This window comes from Porites lutea, chromosome 1 (assembly GCF_958299795.1).
Source record: "Porites lutea chromosome 1, jaPorLute2.1, whole genome shotgun sequence".
In the NCBI taxonomy this organism is placed as follows: Eukaryota; Metazoa; Cnidaria; class Anthozoa; order Scleractinia; family Poritidae; genus Porites; species Porites lutea.
The window spans coordinates 44,427,699-44,448,702 of record NC_133201.1 but is presented as its reverse complement, the minus strand read 5'-3'; the positions used below and the strand labels follow the sequence as shown (position 1 = coordinate 44,448,702).

General features: G+C 39.5%; 1 protein-coding gene and 1 pseudogene across 1 annotated transcript; one reads left to right on the top strand and one right to left on the bottom strand.

The window, feature by feature from the left end:
* Positions 1-6,710: 6,710 nt before the first annotated feature.
* LOC140930349 (spermine synthase-like) lies at positions 6,711-16,802 on the top strand. Its single transcript, XM_073380035.1, has 9 exons — positions 6,711-6,910; positions 6,995-7,091; positions 7,514-7,656; positions 8,604-8,695; positions 10,474-10,628; positions 11,206-11,295; positions 13,569-13,680; positions 15,130-15,209; positions 16,653-16,802. Exons 1-9 carry the CDS (start codon positions 6,744-6,746, stop codon positions 16,800-16,802), a joined length of 1,086 nt encoding a protein of 361 aa, XP_073236136.1. The 5' UTR covers positions 6,711-6,743.
* Positions 16,803-19,526: 2,724 nt separating this feature from the next.
* Positions 19,527-20,248, bottom strand: LOC140930339 (uncharacterized; annotated as a pseudogene).
* Positions 20,249-21,004: the final 756 nt, after the last annotated feature.

Genomic DNA, 21,004 nt, shown 5'->3' with positions numbered 1-21,004 from the left:
TACATCTTTAATCCATATATTGATTTTCCTATTTAAATCGCGAAAATAAAACTCCGCGAAATACTGGCCGAAATGGCGAAATTAACTACCAATACGGTACTTATTGATTATTAATGGTATGTAATATAGCATGGAGAAAACCGTGAAAACTGCCGTAGAATATAAATACAAATGGGTCCCTACAGGGGCAGATTGATTGAGCTGATTGGGGTACTGATGGGTGCTGCTTTGTAGTGTTATGGTGGTGTCAAAAAATACCATCCGGTCCTACCCCACCCACTGTTAGGGCTTTCTCTGGGCTATCTGCCTGTAGCGGCCGATCAGGACGGCAAGCCGCCAGCCCCCTACAAATTTTTGACGCCTGCATGCAGCCACGTTTTAAAGAATTCAGACAGATATCCTCTAACACACTCTGTGTGCCAGAGCCCATATTTCAACAACTGGATAGCTGGTTTTCTGCCATGTTCGTCCTAGCCTCCCTCCTCGTGGACGTTGTTTTTAGGGCTTCGTCACGCGTTCGTTCCCCACGAACGTATGGGGAGGATTGCGTGACGTGGAACTTTCTATCCCGAACTCGTGCCAGCTCTCGCCGGTTAGAGTTGCACGCCATATTGCACGAGCCTCATTGCTTTCCAGCCTTACGGCGGTAAAACGGAAAATATATTTAGAAGTTCCTGTTGAAGACCACTATCTACTAACGGTAAGGTTAATTAACATTTTTTTATTACACTGAAAATGTAATATCGCCAAATTCCTTCGTACACTTGGTAGCCATTTAGCTGCGTTCGGATAGATCATAGTGGAGTGCCGCGCAAAAAAAAGGCCTGTATTCATCTTTTATATTTGTTTTCTGCAAACGAATATATCCCTTACCTCCAAAAATGAAAGAACTGGCAAGCATTACTCGTTCCACTTCCTCTGTCGTTGATTTTTTTGTTGTCAAAGCTTCAACGTGTAGCTTTGGAAGACGTGTTAAGCGAATAGAGATCTCAAAAGCACCTCCCGTGAATGCCGCATTTGTTCTTTTTCACAAAATCGGCTTTCGAAATATCCAGGTGAATGTTTTGCCAGCCAGCTTTCAGGAATTTCAGGGCTAAAAAAGCTACATTTTTTCTCATCTATAACATTTACAGCCAAGTCGTCCACGCTTCTCTACTGCTGTAGCGACTCCAACTCTGCTAAACTGTTGTACTTGAGTAGCGCCAAGGCGAAACATCCTTAGCGGCGAGGAACGGCCAAAGTAAAACGGCTGTATTTGCAGGCTAAACAAAGACTCGTATCAAAATGGAAGGTTCATGCTCGTATTTAATATTCCTAAAGAAAACTGAAAAAAAAGCTCCTTTAAAAGTCAACAGGCCATTTGCGCGAAGGCGTCATTTTACTACTGCGACCGGAATTCTTTTTGTTTTTCCTTTCACATTTAAATTTGGTAATCCCAGCGAGGTTTAAATAACCACGACGCTAATTTGTACAAGAAAGCAAAAACCCGACGGATTCTGGTGGTAGTAGTAAAATGACGCCACCATGCAAATGACCTATAACGACACTGACCCTACTTTCCGTTGACGAGATCCTACTTCAGACCGATTTCTCCTGTTCTTCAGCAGGAGCTCGAAATAACGGGCCGGTCAACGGACAATGTCTGGACTGACTGAGAAGTTGACCGATCAACCGTTCGTCTTGCCGGTCAAGATACGTACGCCAGAAATCATTTTATTTGGAGGTGCCGGACAAAATTAATTTAATGTGTACGATACGTAATTTATTTTTATTGTTGACAATGAGTGCTTTGAAGTGCTATCGACTCTAAACAACGACTTTTTTGGAAATAAAAAACGCCATTTTTGGTTCATGGGCCCCTGTTTTAAGAGTCCTTTATCTTATTAATTTTACCGGCCAGAAACGATACGTGACCGAGCTAAAATGAATTCGGCCGGTTCACGTGTCTGAAGACTATCCAGAAAATATTTCGAGTCCCGCTTCAAGGATGATAGAGAGTTTTAGATCCGAGTTTACCGCGAACCTCTAACCGCTGGAGGTCACGTGACAAGTCTTTCGCGTCACGTTTGAGGTTTATAACGTGCGTTTTCAACGTGGAGAGGTAGGTTTTCACGTAGGTCATTTACCTAAAAGCTTTTAGCGTATAATTCTTGTTTTATCTCACGTAATGATACAAAAATCTTGTGGAGCAAGACTTTATCCATTAACAGAGGCACAAATTCGGGCGAAATGCTAAATTTGATAAATCCTATTGGATCTTGGAAACAAGTGCCATTCATGGCTGCTGATTCAAAATGGCGGCCGTAAACTCACGCTTTGTAATCTCATTGCTACCGCATTAAATTTCCAGTAATCCTAATAAACCTCTTAGTGCTGACAAGGGCTGTCAAAATAGACCAATCATAGGGTATACCAGAATCTGGTATACCGGAACGAGCTTTTGTTAAAAAGTCTTACGGGCGTTCCCTCGCTCTCACCCCTACCCCACCCCTCGTTGTTTTTTTCTTCATCCCTTTACGCCTGTCCCAACGACGTGAACGCCTGGAAACAGGCTATCATTTAGCTTCAGTATGCGCCTTGCATTAATAATAATAACTTTATTAATCTCCTCAAAAAGGCTTTTCAGCTTAATTTGCAATGTCAAATATCTAAAACTTAGTTTTCCAAAAATACCCTTAAAAAATGCCGTTTGATTTTAACTTTAAATACATCTAAATTAGTGATAGACTGAAACTCGTCTTGGAGACTACTCCACTGCCTTTGGCCTCTGAAGGTGAACGCGCGCTGACCTGCAGCCGTCCTACAGAGTGCTATATGTAGGCGGTCCCTATTCCTAGTGTTGCAGTTGTGCACTTCCGATCTGGTTTTAAACTTCTGACAAAGATATGGAGGTGCAAGTCCATTTAAGCATTTAAACACCATGGTAGCATCCCTAACCTCAAGTTGTTTAAGAATTGGCAGCCACTGTAACTGCTTAAGAATAGGTGTAACATGATCAAATTTCCTCGTTCCACAAACTATCCGGGCTGCAAAATTTTGCACTGTCTATAATAGCTCGATGTTTTTCTTGGTGGTATTAGCCCATACTGATGAACAATACAATAATTTACTGAATACGAGAGAATTAATAGTTTGCATAGATGAGGCAATAATTTTTATGAGAGAGCTTGCGCAACTGGACGGTGAAACGAAGAGGACGGCACAATGTTCGTTTTGAAGCTAAGGCTATAACATGCGTGTTTTCTCATGTTCTTCACTTTATATTACTGTGTTCCGGTCTTTTACGAAAAGATCTGTTCAAAGAAGATAGACCTAAACCAAATGGACAACATTGATGTCTTTCCCATGAAATCGTTCGTGACCTTGATGAATGCTTCCAGCAACAAAAAAGGTTGAATTTTGCATGATACATCTGCAAATCGGAAACACACTCACCTTGCCATCGAAGAAGCGAAGTGAGAGAAGGGAGCACGTGCTATGGGCGGCAAAAGACGCATCTAGATCCGCATGCATCTAAGTTACAATCAGCCTTTACACTAAAGCCTAAATGAGCTAAGAAATATTTCAAGACAAGTAAATTTTAAATTCTTCAAGTAAAAGGAAGCTTCACACGCAACCTATCTGTTTTACTTCAGGTTAACTTAAGGCTATTTTCCCACGCAACACAATTAAGATTGATTGACATGCTTCGCCTTTCTCAAACCAATGACACCGCTGGACGTACGCTTGCTCAAAATCATCGGGACAAACTGAAATTGAGACTGCTCACATAAGATAAGGCAGGGGACCCAAGAAACCACAGACTCACGAAAAATTAGTGTGCTGCTCGCTTGGGGGCTCGCAGAAATAAGTGAAACAGGTCTAAACAATCTTGTCAGTCATGTACTACAATTGTTACTAAAGCTGACCGATTACCAAACACATTTGCCGTTAATTGGGAACAGAAATAAACACAACTAAAGGAAATGAGTGAAGATGTATTTCCGGTCGTCGCTTCTCTCGACGACCGGAAATATGTCTGCCGTTCGCGGGCTAGTGAAGATGTGGCTCAGCTGGGAATTGAACCCCGGTCTCCAGATTACTAGTCGGATGCCTAGCCACTCGGCCACTGATGAACCAACCACGAAAGTATTTGCACCAACTGACGTAACGCCTGACGGGAGCCAAACAAAAGCCCCATCATGTCTTCCTGTTTTGGTTTGTAATAGAAGTATAAAATATTCTGGGAATGTAATAAAAACTTTAACTTTTATTGTCATAAAATATTTTAATGATCTTCCATTTTAGGTTCAAATGGGCGGAATAAATTATTCACACAGGTTAATAAATTGAAGATTCTGTTTACTTTCCTATCAGTTCGATCAACGTACTGAAGTGAGCTGTTTCGGGTAAGTAAAATCAGTATACCATAAGTTGTTGCCCTTAAGTTTATCACCTATAACTTTTTCCTATCCAACGTGATTTTGTTATACTAAGCTGATCTGATCTAAGCTGTACTAAAAAGCATCATTAGTGTTAAATGTCACACTGTTTTTTTCTTGGATTAACCATATCAACACTGAATGAAACCTCTCTTGATCCTTACTCGGGATTGTAGCTCGCTATGTTTCCTTGACATTCACTGAGGGCCTTTCCCCTTCCTTTGACCGTCTGTTTTTGCTTTAGTTTACTTGCTTCTAGTGAGTTATGTTAGGGTTTCAGGGTTGTCTTTGATGCTGACTCTCCGTTAACGGGCGGCATTACCCTAGATAAATTGGCGGATTATCGGTGGGAAAACGTTTCATAACTGACGGACGCTAAGGGAGTAAAACTCGGCCGAGAACACTTCGCTTAGCTGGGTGGCTAAAGTTGTAAAATGCCTGAGGTACAGGTTCGGAGTAACTTGCCTGCGGAGGCCAAGCATAGTTGACATAGACTCGGTTCAAACGTCGAATTTCACATGTGCCAAACTTAACGCGAGAGTTAAATGCTTGTGATGTGCGACGTTTGAATCAATAAAATTCGACTGTTCAATTTAATGCGACGTTTGCCGTATCCAAACAGTCGAAGATTCGACTGACTTTGGTTCGACTTTTGATTCAAAAGTCACAACGTTGTATATGTCCCTCTCTTTTGGAAACAAATCTTAACAAAGCAAAATATAGCTTCTACGAAAAACTCGCAAGAGATTTTAGCGTCACAGGTTCCCGTTTTGAAGAGAAATAAGGCCACCAACTCCACTAATTCTAACCACCCATTTTTCAGCTGCAATAAAAATCCTTGTATTTGGTAATTTAATTCAAGCTCTTTAGACTTGCCATCACATTCGCATGGGAAGTTTACCACTTGGGAATAAAGATGAAGACAAATGTGACAATTGTCTTATTCTCCTCATTATCCCCAACAGCAAACTGCCCATGCGAATGTGATGGTAAGTCTTAAAAGCGTGAATAAACTACCAAATACAAGGGTTTTCATTGCAGCTGAAAAATGGATGGTTAGAAGTACTGAAGTTGGTGGCCTTATTTTTATTTCTCTTCAAAACGGGAACCTGCGACGCTAAAAACTCTTGAGAGTTTTTCGTAGAAACCATATTTTGCTTTGTTAAGATTTGTTTCCAAAAGAGAGGGACAATTACAAAGTGAGTCTGATGAATAGAAGGTCTTTAATATCACCGCGCACTCAGCTTAAAATTGTTCTTCGTAAAGTGCTAACTGTATTCCCCGTAAGTTTCTGATTACTCTGTTCCTTGCAACAAAGCTTTAGGTAGGAATATCCTTTCAGATAGGAGATAGTCTGTCGGCAGTCTTCCTCTATTTGTGCGTCAACTTTCATAAATGTGTTAGCGTAGCATTTTAAGGTTAAATTTGACCAGCATTTTGTGCAGCGAGTTCTACGGTCACGATTGCCTTCAAACTTGCAGATGTTAAACAAGAGGGCTCTGAGGCTTATTTGCTGAAGTTAGGGAAAAATCTGTCGTGGGATTTCGAAGTTATTTACATTTTTCGTAAAAATGCTGTTTTAAATATATGCCGCTATCTCAAAGGTTTTTATACCTACAAGAAAGTAAATAACATTTTCTTAAAGTTCCATTATTATTTATTAAGGATGCCAAACATCATAGAAATCGGTTGAATCTTTCATTCTGAAAAACTCAAATCAAAAACATAACCAACACCCATACAAATAGGTTCGGGCCACCTTAACCCAGGGTTAAATCTAACCCGGGGTTTCTTTATCTTTTGTTTAAAGCATTTTCTCGGAAAACTTTCTCTGTTATTTTTAAGAGCATCCAATCATCAACCATGTTGACAGAAAGAATTAAACTGAATGTACTTTTAAGCTTTCAAATCTGAATTCAAATTTTGCACTTACCCTGGGTTATCTTAATCCAGGTTTGAACGACCCGGCCCATAACTATTTGTAACAAAATCACTAAAGCCTTCTTTATTGGGTATACATGTAGGTGCAAAATAATAGTAAACCGTTCGTTAGGTTTATCATGGGCGGATTTAGGGGTGGGGCCGTGACGACTGCGGCCACCGCATTTTCCTTGATGTACTGCATTTGGCATTGACAAATGTCCCGTTCAATCCAATAAAAAAGAATTAATTTCTTGGATCCACCCATATTTATCCGAAGTTTAAGCCTTGTGTAGCCGTACTGTTTTTGTTTACGTTTTTAAAATCATTATTCTTTGTATTCTTTTATCTAATCACCAGTTTTGTTGTATTGCAGTAACTGTTGTAGCATTAAGCTCTATCATGTCCGTGAAACAATCATTCTTGGATTTCCGTGTCACACCAGATGCCTCTGGAAAATGGATGAAACCAGCACGGGACAAAATCAGTGAAATTATCAAAGCTACCTTCCAAGCCAATAGTTGCTTTAGTACTTCTTCTGTTACACTGTTTACTGGTGTAAATGGCGTGTGAGTGATTACTTCTACACACTGTTACCCTACCATTAAAACTGCATAGAAATTTCTTACTTTTATCGTTTTCTTTAATCACAGAGAGTGTACCCTTCGATTATTTCCAGATGGTCTCATAACATTAGATATTGTTCAGTACATCAAAGATGTCAGTGAAGAAAAATTACTCTGTCGACAGGTAACTCTTTGGTACATTTCTCAGCAATTTAACTGTCAAACAGTCTACAACTGGAATTCTTGCCTGTCAGTGTGTTCTTTTTCTTTTCTGTCCATAGCCACGATGGAAACTAACAGATCACCAGTTAAATAATGATACCCCTATAAGGTCAACGTCTTTTCCTCCTCCCGCCCCCCCCCCCCCCCCCCCCCCCGCCTTACAAGCCTTTTTAAAAATTCCAATGCATGAAGCACAAAATACCAGTGCAATAATTACACCCGGGCCCCCGAAGTCAACTTGAATGACTTGAAAGATCAAATGTCACAGGCTACTAGAAGTTATAAAACACACAGTATTCTTATCAATACCATTAAGAATACAAGTTACATGAATTTTTATTTCATTGTTTCATTACTCACAGTTGAGTGAATTTATTTTCACAGGATTACACTGACCTTAGAGACAAGGTTGATGCAGCCTTGTCTTGTGTGAAAGCAGATATTATTCCTACCATTTGTAGAGGACGGGACATTCTATGCTATCATGACACATCAGATGGCCAATTTAAGGAATATGATTTTGACAAGTAAGTATTGCTGGCTTTCACAGTCATGCCATCAAAAATCAAATAAAAACCATTCAATAGGAAAAGCCAATAATCTGGGATTTTAATAAAAGAAGATTATAATAATAATAATTATGCAAACAACGTACAGTAAAGCCAAGATTAAGGTCCCTGCAAATTTTCATCTGCAAGATACTCAGAGAAATCAGATGTTCTGCCCAAATATTAAGACCTTTGTTTGGAGATGCCATTTTTGAAATTCGTGTCTGTTTAAGGGCCATCGATTCATCACCTGTAAACCAACAGAAGTATGTCATTTAGTCTTGCTACATGTGTGAAAGCATGAGTTTATCTCTTAAAGTGTAACTCTAATTAAGCCCCAAACTAACCCCAAGATCCACATACAAATTCTCAAGAGCTGATTGATCTCCATTCATTTTCTTGAAAAAATATTTAAGTTAAGTGAATACAGATTTTATGTCAAAGATCAAATTATTTCCTCTTCGGTGATCATTTTATTAATTCTTGTAATCTTTGTACACGATTATGTTACCTTATATTGATACTCCAAATGTACGTTATGTCTATGTTGGTCACTTTTGAGACTTAAAGGTTATGTACGTTAAAAAATACTTTTTCTAACACAAGGACTGTTCACATACTAAGCCGAAAAATGTATCAAATGATGTATACATGACAGCCTTCTCGGCCACCATTTAAATGCTGCATCATGCAGAAGCTTAGCAATTTAATGTACTCTCAGTTCAACATATTTGCTTCATTTGCTGAGCAAAGAATGTTGCATGCGGATGTCGAGGGGAAGGGGGCTTATGATAACTTTCTTCCCCAGAAAAGGGGAGGGGTTAAATAAGTGGGGGAATTAATTTACGTGCAATAGTTATAGAGGATTTACGGTACATGTAGGTGCTTATAACCTTATTTTTCCCTCCCTTTTCTTGTAATTACAGGGAAGTGTTCAGACACAAATCACAATATCAAGATATCTGGATAGTGCATTCTAATCGTTTTGGAAACATGCTATTTCTGGATCTTGTTGAGAGTAAGTGGAATTGAGCTTTGCAGTAAGTAGACATTCGTCTTTTTTTTTTTTTCAATTGACAAAATCTTGGACCATGAACAAAGTTTAATTTTGTGCTCTGACTGAGCAGTTGCTTAAAGGAAGGAAGAATACTATTTATACCTTACTGCAATATATATTGAGCATATGCAATTGTCTGGAGTATTGTTTTCCTTTCAATGGTTGCGTTCCTTTAGGATGATCGGGATTAGGATCAGTGATCCAAGATCACTTAGATCATGGTACATGTACGTGTACATCAAATAAACCATTAAATCCTTTCCCAGATTGGATTTATCAGTTCCTTTGATGCACTCTAACCCATGATCTCGGTGAATGCACTTTACTTCTAATCAGCAGTATTATAAGGTATATATACCTACTGTTAATTCAGATCTTACCCTTTGGCTGTAAATTGATGAGAGAAACAAGGACAGTATGAACCAAGAGAATTGATTGTAGGCTATTAACAAGTCCTTTCTAATTTTATTCTGTATGCTGCATTAGATGTTTTTGCAAGGTGCAGGGCAGGCTGCAGGATATTGTAAATAGTCTAATAAACGCTAGGGGCGTCTATTTAATTTTTTAAGCCCAAGCTGGGGCATTCAATATTTCAGATTTTAGATTCTATTGTTTTTGTACTATTTACATATGGCTTACATCAGAATTTTAATTTGTATGAGTACCTTACGGAACAATGTCAGAAATAAAGATAACAAGATATTAAGAAATAGGCCATTACCGAGTTCTCCCGGGCCTTTGTTTCAAAACGAAGGTAGGTGCTCAGCCTTTGATATGAAAATCATTTTTAATTCTCATGCAAATAAAACTCATTTTCAAAAGAAAGGTGGTGCACCTAGCCTCATTTTGAAAGTGAGGGTTTTTACGACTCGGAAGTGGCCCATTAAGATGTGCGCAGTGACCAAAGTAGCTAATGCTTTCGGGTTGGTCACTACCACGTTAAGCTAGCTGGCATAGACAATAAGCGCAGTGAAAAAAAATTATACAAAGAGAAAAGGTGCTAAAGTAACAATATTGACGTGCATTAAACAAAAAAGAAAAGAAAGAAAGATAGACGCCTTTATTTAAAATCAAAAAGTAATTTCCCAGGGTAGTCCCTTCAGGGGGCTTGAAAAGCATACCTGCTATCAATAAGAGCCCTGAGTTCACTAACTAGACTATAAATAATAATAATAATAATAATAATAATAATAATAATTGTAATTATAATAATAAAATATATACAAGGTAATATAACAAATGAAAATAACCACAAGATCTTTCAAGATTAAGGACATTTACAATAACTATTAAAAACCATACTTCCAAGGATCTCTTAGCCACTTCTCTTCTTATAGCAGGCAGATGTAAGAGATTGCTCTGGCGGGTTGAACGAGCACAATGTCCTTGTTAAAAACAAAGGACAAAAAAATCTACAAGTTTTAGGATGTGTTCATCGCGCCTGAACCCAAGACTTGGCCACTTCAAAGCTTTCATCGCAGTGTCACTACTAGATGTTTTAATGACAATTCTTCCAACGCGCTTCTGCAGAGTTTCTAGTTCCACTATTTACTTGCCCACAACACCCCCAGACCCCAGCACAGAACTCTAGAGTCGGTCTAATCATAGCAAAAAAAAAAACAAAACAAAACAAAACAAAAACAAATGGCATTTGCACAATGTGTGGTGATATAACGGCGAACATGTCCTAACAGACCGGCCCGCCTGCCAGCTTTAGACACCATTGCTTGTCTTCACAGTGATAGCAGAAGGAGATATTGTTTACACAAAAGCACTGCTTGGAAATGGCAGAGAAAACTACAAAGACAAAGAAATACTCATTTTAGGAGGAGGAGATGGTGGGGTACTGCATGAGCTACTGAAGGAATCACCAAAATTTGTCACCATGGTCGAGATATCCTTGAAAAGCTGTTGCAAGTTAGAAGTGCATCCAAAAAGGTTAAGACAATATCTGATACGTAAATTATCACTAAGTTCTGATGCAAAAATGTATACACTCAAACATCCCGATATCCCACCATCTTTCGATATTAATTATTAGCCTTCTTTGCATTTAGTCAAAAAGGACATCCAAGCACTAACGAAGGGCCGGTTATTTAAGCGGAAAGTGTTTAATTCTTGCTGACAATTTCTTTTTCTTTTTTCTCTTTCCTTTTTTCTTTTATTTTCTTTATTTCTAAAAAATTAATCCAAATTTTCATTCAGTACCCTTAACTTGCATGGTTTACGCCCTAGTTCCAGGAAGCCTATAGTTTATGAGCCCCCGGCTTCTGTATAGTCTTCCTTGCCATTACCACTTTAAACATTTGATTCTGTAAATAGTTCAGTTAGAATAGTGAATATCATCTTTAATGTATTATAAATTTCTGTATACTGTTGGTGTATTTGTGAATGAATGAATGAATGAATGAATGACAATTACCGATTAGCGTAATTATTCGTGTTCCTGATTTTCCTTGACGTAACATTACATAGATAAAATTGTTGTCGAAGCTGCAGCGAAGCATTTGCGAGGGGTTTGCGGCGACACGTTAGATTCGTATACAGGACCTAACTATGAAGTAAGTATTAACTAAACTTACTGAATTTAAAGTGTCTCTGATTGGATGTTGTAAACCTACATTAAAAACCAACTGGCCAATGAACAGAACAAAACCATTAAAAGAAAGTATAAATAACACAGCAAAATAGAAAAGGAGGCGCGAAAAAAACAAACTTGAAGGAGATTAAAACGGGTTGCAATTGTGGTTTTTTGAAAACTTGTTAGCCTAACAGTTTTTCAGAGTTCATTTTTGTTGTTTGTAACGTTTGATATAATGCTTGGGAGACATATTTGTTTGGCGCGAAGCTGTGATTTTAAGCAAACAAGGATGTGTAATTGACGACACAACCCTTTAAAGTGGCTGAACACAGTTTTGGCAGTTTGTGAGTATATGTCATTTGCCAAATCATGGCAAGAGGAACGTTGCAGCTCACAAGCTGAAACTTGGCAAGTGAAAATATACTGATGTAATATTTGGTGAACAGGTAAAATTTGACGTTTTCATAGTTTCCATGGCAAAATGAACGATTGAATACAACCTTCAAATTTCACTGTTGCTCAACAAAAAAGTCGCTCATTAGATTTTCCTATAAACTTGCATACAGCTTACTATAATAGTCACCATTTGAAACTTATTTGATCAAATTTTAACAGACGGGTTTTTAGATAATTAACAATTATTCCTCGAGCCCGAATGGGCTCTGAGTCAATAGCCCATGAGGCCGAAGGCCGAATGGGCTATTGAATCAGAGGCCGTGAGAGCGAGAGGAATAATTGTTTTAATAAAATCCAATTAGTTGGTCAAAGATATCGAGACAAAACAGCTTTAGCTAGCAAAACGCGATTCTGCCGCCATTGTTTTGGTTTTCAAAGCCAGCGCTTTTTGCTACTAGTGGGCTATAACATATAGCCTAGTAGTAGCTCAACCAATCAGAATGCAGCATTGATAATAGACCACTAGTTGGATTTTACTAATCAATAATATAATTGTTCTGTAATTATTAATTGTGTCAAAAAATACGTCTGTTTAACTGCCATTTTAAAGTTGTCATTATCTAAAATACCATAAAAGTAAAAATTCTGCCAAATATCACAAAATTTAATGAATAGATTTTGACAAATCGTCTTCTGCGTACCATCGCTTTTTCGCCGCCATGTTTGTTTGTCTAATTTAAAACACGCGCCGTCACGCGAGTTACCGCAGACCGCCTGCAAAACTGTGTTCAGCCATCTTAACTGGTAGTCAAAAGTACCAGTAATGACTGCATACCGTTACACGGGATCAAAGAACGCCAAAATATGGGAATAGATGTATCAACCGAATTTTTTAATGAACGTTATCTCCAACCAGACCTCTTCCGTCAAGCAGTTTTTTGTTCAAACTTTTTTTTTCTCCAAAGAAGCCAATATGAAAATTAATAGTATGACCATTGCTTTTTTCTTCTTCTCTTCCTTTCTTCCTCCTCGCTCTCTTTTTTTCCCTTTCCTTTTCCTTTGCTTGTATGGTTTTCGAAAATATAATGCCCAAAAAAACCCTGCCTTTTGGCCCCTTTTCAGTCAAATAGCTGCAAATTTCGCTGGGTTCGTTTTTTAAAAATCGTCTTGATATACGTACAGATTTTTGTACCTGTACACTGTAAGTATAATCTTTCTCCTCACAGTCTTAGTCATATCTAGTGTGAGCAGTGTACATTTACGTGAATATTCGTGGGAGCATTGCAGTTTCGTATAAAGGATGTTAGAATATTAAACTAGTAATAACCAAAGGTTAGGAAGTGCAGGCGACAACGATCGGAGGTCCAAAAGCTTTTGCTCCAACGCTGTGCTTTGCGTAAGTTTCACGTGACAGATGGTCAAAACACTCGTGATCTGAGTACGAGGGGTAGAAGGTCGATCCTCACGTGATCAAAATGCGTTTTGTGCATTCCATTCATTCTTAGTTGAAATCCAAACGACTGCTGGCTACATAGATGCGACGCATGCCTAATAACAACCTGGAGATTAGGATTGCGGGCTCCTCTTGTCACCGGCAATAGCTAGTAGTAATCATAGATCAATGTATGCGTTCGCGTTTTCTTCGATTTACCATGAAACATTACTATTGTGCTGAAATGGTTACCTTGCAGTGTAATTACAGGATTGCCAAGAAAAGGAATTGCGCTCTCCTAACATCGAACGCAACTATAGGGGAGGTGCCTCGAGTTTGTGGAACGTGGAGCTTTCAAGAGCTCTCTCAAAAAACCTCGTTTGATTTTGAACTCACAACACAATCTTATACTACTTATGATACAGGTCAGGATTGATGATTGTATAAAGGCACTCAAGGAGTACGTGGAACTGGGAAAGACATTTGATTATGTGATCAATGATCTTACAGACATACCCATAAATGTCTCTTTACAAGGTGAGTGCAACAGTTAAGCTAGACAAGAACGATGCTTGCATTGATACCAAACGATTTCAAACAGACCACAGTTGGTTTTCGGCGAGTGGAGAAGCTATATGGGATGGGGTATTTTAGCCTGCGAGCAAGCTCTCCGGGGCGTTGTGGCGACGGGGCGGAAAAGGAAGGAGAGCTTGCATTTGCGTCATAGCTGCATAGACGACTTTCAAAGCGAGAAGAACCGAATATGTTGTTTATACAAGGACTGCTGACGAAAATACTTTGATACGAAAAAATATTCAACAAAGTGAGCCTTTAAACGATGGTTTCTGCGAAAGGAATACCCGCCCTCCTGACAAAAGAAAGGGTAAGGGGGTAAAGGGCTCCCAAGCCACGCCCCCGACCTGTCAATTAAAGTCAATTATCATTCGATAAAAATTTTTCCTCTTTTTTATTGGCCGAGAGCCCACCACGTGACCTGCAAATAACTGCCTACAAATAATGGTCTACTCATGCGCAATGTCGTCCAACTGCGTTTGGCTGCAAATAATATACTCCTCATGCTTAAATGAAACCACGCTTCTCTCTCTCTCTTGCGGTCGCTCTTGCGCGAAAATGGCAGATCGCTTCGTAAGTCATTAAAAACAAACTTGGTTATCAACTATTTGCCTTAGCCTTCTGTTTAGGCGAATAATTTATCTGCTCGCCAGGGGGAAATCTGTATTCCTCATAAGCTCGGCTTCTCGGGGATTTCCCCGCCACAGTCACCCCTTCCAAGTTGTATGCTCATTTTAAATTTCATATTAATTAACCTATTTGTTATCCTTTTTATTCTACTTGTAATTTATTCTGTGTGGCAAAATAATAAAATAAAGAAAAATAATTCACAATATTTTGCAATACAATATTTCTCAATTTTGCAATGCAAGACAAATATCGCACTCATTCAATCTATACCTGAGCCCGCGAGACAATCAGGTTATACTTGTCAGCGGATACTCTGTTTTGACAGATGCCAACTGATCACAACATTGATGGAACATTGATGCGCAATATGTGTGCAATATCAGTTTGCTCCTGGGCTCCCAAACTAGCTAGAAAGCGCGAGATTAAACATTGGTTTCCCTGTGGTGCGGACGGACAGGCGCTCGGTGTACGATCACGTAGTTACGCAATTTTCTGGGATGGGTAGATTTACTTACCCATGGTGCTCAGCTATTATCAACGGACATCGAATAGATAAGTAACACAACGAACGTAAATAAAATAGATAAAGATAAAAGTTTAAAAGTGACACTGCATTCTTGACTTTTTCTGGCGCTTTCTCTCCTCTTCTTTCTCTCGCTGGGCATTTCGGCGCCTTAGTAGGCTTCATTTTGGTGGGAAAAGTTTGGGATTAGGTGAAAGGAAATCTAGGTGAGTAGTGAAACAATATTTTCATGAAAAAACGTACCTTACCATTTCTTTTAGATTCTAACTGGGATTTTGTTCGGGAAGTATCAAACCTCACACTTCAAGTCTTAAAACCGGGAGGAAAATTTTTCGCCCAGGTAAGATGGAAAACGAGGTAACAATAGTTTGCTCAATGTCGCTCACCCTGCTAATAGAGCCTTTCTTTCACTTGTTCGATTTTGCCGCACGCGAGAAAGACTCTGCAGGAATGGAGTAAGATCTTTCTTGAGTATGCGGGGCATGATGCTAGGATACAGTTTCGAACCTAGGCCTAATAGCCTTTCGCCTGGTATGACCATCAATAAACGGATACTCTCACTCGAAAAACTGCTTTCACGAGGGAAAACGAGACTGCCTATTCCAGAAGTTCGGGCTGTAGCCAGTTTAAAACTTGACGGGATGGAGGCAGAGCGTCCTTTTGGCTCTCATCCTCGATCAAGAAGACAAAAGGAGCCTCTGCTCGCAGGGTGAATGTTTTTCTGTTGAGGTAGATCGTGCGTAGTGGATAGTTCGTTTACTCTAAATAGTGGCCAGAGAAAAAAATTCGCCAAAAAAAAAAATTTTGTCGTAAACTACAGTATCCACGGGATAGTGATTTATGCTATGCTATCGACAGCGTTATGTACTCTATGTACTGTTCAAAAAAGGAGCAGGAGGGTATTACAACTAGAGCAGGTTTACTATAATAATTGTGGGGTTAACTTTGTAACTGACTGCAATCCCATTTTTAAAAGGTATCATCCGATAATTTTTTCCTCGAAACTTGCAATTTTTAGACTATTAGATAGAACCCATTGAGAACTTGCTTTTTAAGAAAAAATTCCAGCCAAAAAATTATTTCTGCAGAATCTTATGAAGCAATAAAAATTTGTATGCTAATAAGTTGTGTCAAGAAAAATCTATTCTCCCCTGTTTTCTTGATCTCGCAATGAAAATTGGGTCAAATTGAGCGAACACTTTAAGCTCCTGACTTGTTATCCGATCCCTAACTTCATCTGCTTATAACAAAAGCACAAACGCACTTGACAAAAATCTGAGATATAATTTTATAGTCAAAATTTTCAAGAACTCAATGCGATCTCCATCAGTTTCTTCCATTTATGACGGCTTGCGTGGACTTAAAACTTACAGATAAATATATACTTTCGCAAAAAAACACCTTTCTGAAACGCATTCACATTTTGGATTTTTTAAAGAAATCAGCCGTAATCTTAGCCTCCCACGAGGGCGTTTTTAGGGGAGCTCGTGGGGAGGGATGAAAAACGAGCTCCCCTTAAAACGCCTGCGTGGGAGGCTACCATAATCTGGAACTATTAAGCTTTCAGAAATTGAAGGGTTTGTAGGAGTATTTGTTTAGACTACAATCCCTAGCGCGGTTCACACGAGGACAGGCCTTCTGCAGGTGTTGCACTACTGAAATCGGTGTAACTCCTGCCTCGTTGCTTCCCATGGGCTCGTTTGCTCCTTTCGTAACTCTCGAGGAAATCTGAGTTAACGGCAGTCTACATTTAACCATGGGTAACGTAATGCTTTTTCTTCAGGGTACAAATGGTTCTCTGTGTAAAAAGGAGATAGAACAATATGAAGACAACCTCAGGAACCTTTGCTTCCCAGTTGAGTTTAAAAGAGAATTTACTCATGTTCCATCGTTCGAGGAAAGGTATCCTTTGGAAACTTTGTCTCGTAGTTAAACAAACAACTTTTTCTTTTTCTTTACATCGACGGTTTATTCAATAGAAAGGAGAAGTGTGTCGTCAGCAACTAGAACAGCAAAAAAGCAACAGGTATTTATTAGAAAAACAATAACTTTGCAATTGCATCATGCTTTTTTCTACATTTGTTTACCGTCGTTGCACGACTGCGACATGAACATTTATATCCTAATTTCACGCGCCCGCTTTATGGAGTACGTGAACACAAAAATTATTTTTTCTTTTCCTAAACTTAGATACGGTCCTTTTAGATTCAACCCCAGAAAATTTCGCCAACATTATTCGACAAATAAATATGAAATTAAATAAGATCGATGAAATTTGAAACCGTGCGAATTTACCTTTTTTAAAAGTAAACTTAAAAGTGAAGTTTTCGGTTTGTTGTCATCCAAAAGTTTTGCTACGATGCAACGTGACGTAACGACTTCTCCTGTCTATTAAAGTAGTTTGTTGGGTAGCATTTGATAAAAAGGTGTTTTTTTGTTCGAGTGTCATAACCTTGCGAAACCGGAGTAGTCACGCTGTCCAATCTGAATGGGTCTAGCCAATCCAATTAGCCAATTGTGTAGCGGCCAAACAATGCTGGAAAAGCCATGTGTCCAAAATCACACTTTGCTTCTACTTCTGATTGGCCAAAAAATATAGCGCGGGATTTATTAGCCAATCACAAGGCTGTCCTTTCTTTTCTTTTCTCTTTGCTTTTTTTGTTATAATTTGTTTTCTTCCTTGACGCGGATCTGTATCAGCTGGACTTTTTATGAAGTTTGGACAAAGTAAAAAAGGAACAGTAAAGAATTCATGACTACAGTTGACAAACCAAAACACAATCTGGATGCAAATCTGTTAGATAATTATTTGATAATTGAATAAACTGTTGACGTTGTTGTTGTTGTTGTTGTTGTTGTTGTTGTTGTTATATAGCTTAGTTAAGGTCAATAGAACTGAATAGTTCAGCCTGGTTCACTATTGTATGATAAGTATTTATCTTACGCTGGTTCTTGCTTGACCATTATGCTAAGAGTTGTGCTTGTGCATATGTCAAGCCGGTTCTCACTGGATATTTTTATGCTTAATCTCGTGCCCAGACCTCCTTTTGACGAGGAGATCTGGGTACGAGATTTTGTTATGGCTAGGACTTGGTTCCTATCGTTTTAAGTGTCATTGTCACTAAGGACCAGGCAGGGTCCGCGGATCGAGGTCGGCCGATTACTTCCAAATTTTCAGCATTTTTTCTCTATCAGATAAGATTACGATCGGTGGTATTTTTAGTAAAATAAAATTAATTTCTTAGAATTTTGACCACCCCCCTAGTTTTTGGTGCTATTTTGCCCACGTGAGACGGAAAATTTGGGTAAACTTCCACGACGCATTTTACTTACTTGGCATTAGCCTTATTCAATTATACGAACTGTTCATACTTTCCAGCCTATAACCAGCTCATGTCTCCAATATAAACGAATTTGGTTAAAAATAACTTACTTTGGAGCGGTTCCAAATATCATCACTTCGTGGCTATCGCAAGTAAGAAGAATTTTGGCAATTTTCCAATCTGGTTTTCTCTAAAGTGCGGCAGTTTATATCCAGATCAAAACTATTTTTTATTAGCCTGTCATAAAGTCTTTACAAATACGCAAACTCTTATTTGGCAAGTTAAAATCTCGTCGCGTGAGCTTTGTCACAACTTTAACCTAATTTCCTAATTTGCGTAGTTGTAGTTTTTCCGGGAAAAATTTCACGCTGGATTTGCGACTTGTTGCAGGCGTTTATTGGCTTCTATACTATCACTAAGAGAAAAACATTACTTTTTCAGATAAGTGGCCATAGTTCATCGGGCCTATTTTGTCATTTGGTAGGTCAAAATCCCCTCCCGTAAGCTTTCTTCAAATTTAACTAATTTGCATGTTGTCGAATTTCCCCGGGAAAACTTCACCTGTCTGTTGATATTATATACAAGCGATGATAACCCTGCACGTAATTAATTATTAATTTTTATGAGGTTCTTGTTTTTGAAACTAATTGTTGTTTCGATCTTGCAGACGTTGACAGTCCACAAATTTGGGGCGAACATAACAATTCTGTCATTTCACTAAACATGGACATGCAAATTAATATGCCAGACAGGCTGAAGATTGTGTTTTGTAAAGTAGTGAATAGTTTTGGAGACTAACAGAGTTAATGTTTTCTCCACGTGTGATGGAAGGCAAACAGGCTGCCGAAATGACAGTCAATTCGTGGCAGAGGAAATACAATTCGAACAGATGCGCAAATTAGTGAGTCGAAACTTAATGCATTATAACGTAACAGATTTGACACAACGTTACTAAAGTTGATCAATCCGTGTGCATTGCTGCTGAAATCTTCCGGCACTGCTCTTTTGTCTAGGAAGAAAACCGAATTGGTTTCATCCATGATAGCATTCAAGCATAGCGACGGACAGCTGGTGTTTAGCAGTATGTAAAAATCCTTGCAGTTTTTTGTTTTACTGTGTTTACCATAGCATTCATTCAGTTTGCAGTCTTATATTGCTCACGATTTTTTAATTTACAAGTATTTATAAACCCTGTTATCGAAGGGTCTCCCTGTACCTATCTAAAAGGCCCCAATGGAGAAGATTGGGGTAGGAGCATAGAGATCCTCCCTACTAAAACCATGCAACGTTATTTTTGAAAACACGTGCAACTCTCAGAGAATTTTTGAATGGCCTCAAAGAAAGTTTTTTTTTCTTGACAGTGGTCCGCTTGTCGTCAGGTGTAGCTGATTGCAGATTTCTTTCAGAGCTGCCAGTTTGAGTGAGTCAAGCTTCTTGTTTTTTACAAGTTCGCAGATATTGCTAATATATGCCCACGATGATTGGATGGCTTGGTTTGCCCATATCATCCATCACCAAACTTCTAAGGGTGTCAAACGCTATTTCCGACTCGGCAGCCTCGATGTCTTCCTCCGAGATTTCCTCCGCATCAATACCCCCATGACGCAGCGCCGCTGTCTGACGTGAAAACAGGCTACTGATCTGCTGCGCAGTCCTCCACTCTTCAGGCTTAAACGTGGGCTCTCCGTCCTCATTTCTGAGGGTCTTCATCTCCCTCGCTACCCGTACAGGATCGGCCTTGTTTCCAGTTCTTGTACCCTCTTCGAATTTCTTCATCAAGAAGGTCTTGACGTTATCAGTCATTCTAGTGGGTCGTTTTGTTACCTTCAGAGCCCACCCCAATGGTCTAGGGTCATGTTCTCTGAAAGCGCTGCCACTATTCTCACCTTGCGGTGAGGTTGTTGGCACATCCGGAGCGAACGTCACCCCTGTCACAATTCCCGCCCATTTCCTCCTAACGCGGTCATACATGGACTCACAGTCCACCTCAAGACGGTGCTTGCCCGTGTCCATATGGTTGTCTGCCTCTGCTTGGGTCTTGAACGTGAGGACGCATCCAGTCTCTTGGCAAGAGTAGATCTCGGACTGGTGCCTGACGCTCTCACCCACGTTTCCCCTGTGTGTAGCTTGACCAAATGGCTTTACCACCCTTACTCCAGTATCTCCTTGTGGTGTAACTCCAAGACCGCTATAAGGGATGAGGCGTCCAGGGCCGATGTTGTACGCTTTCCACACACGGATGCCACACTCCTCATACTGGAAATTGTTCAACACACTAATGCCTGGTATCTTGCTATCTTTGTTTCTTTCCCTGGTCGTGTCCACCTCAACGACCGCTGCTCTGCACCCTTTGATACCTCCATGGGATTCTAGTGCTGCTTTCATATCTTCAGCAGTGACGACGTCGTGCTTTTCGTTGACCCAGCGCTTTATGTGTGCCTTCATAGCAGCAGTCTTCCTATCACAAATGTCCTTGCCAGCCTGAGGTTCTGAGAAATCATATCGCACTGGCCTGACACCGGTTCTCACCCCTACTTCTCTAAGACTTAACAACAGAGGCCCATTGTGGTAACATCCAGCGTTATCCGATCGGAGGTAGGCTGTTGTCACCCCTGGATACTCCAGTTTGACTTTTTGCAGCAAGTCCTCTATTATTGAAAGAACTGCAAAGCTATTTTGGGTGCAGTTGTTGAAAATGTGTACAAAACACTCGACTTCATGCTTGCTCTCCACTGTTGCTCTAGTGATTACTGCACTGATATGCCAGCTTCTTCCTCTCTTGCCAAAAAAATCACTCATGTGTTCTCTGTAT

Excerpts from the sequence above, each read along its gene's own strand:
- LOC140930349 (XM_073380035.1), top strand. The coding sequence starts at position 6,744 with ATGTCCGTGAAACAATCATTCTTGGATTTCCGTGTCACACCAGATGCC. Across the intron at positions 7,657-8,603 it reads AAGGAATATGATTTTGACAA|GGAAGTGTTCAGACACAAAT; the intron begins GTAAGTATTGCT and ends TTGTAATTACAG. Across the intron at positions 8,696-10,473 it reads ATTTCTGGATCTTGTTGAGA|TGATAGCAGAAGGAGATATT; the intron begins GTAAGTGGAATT and ends TTGTCTTCACAG.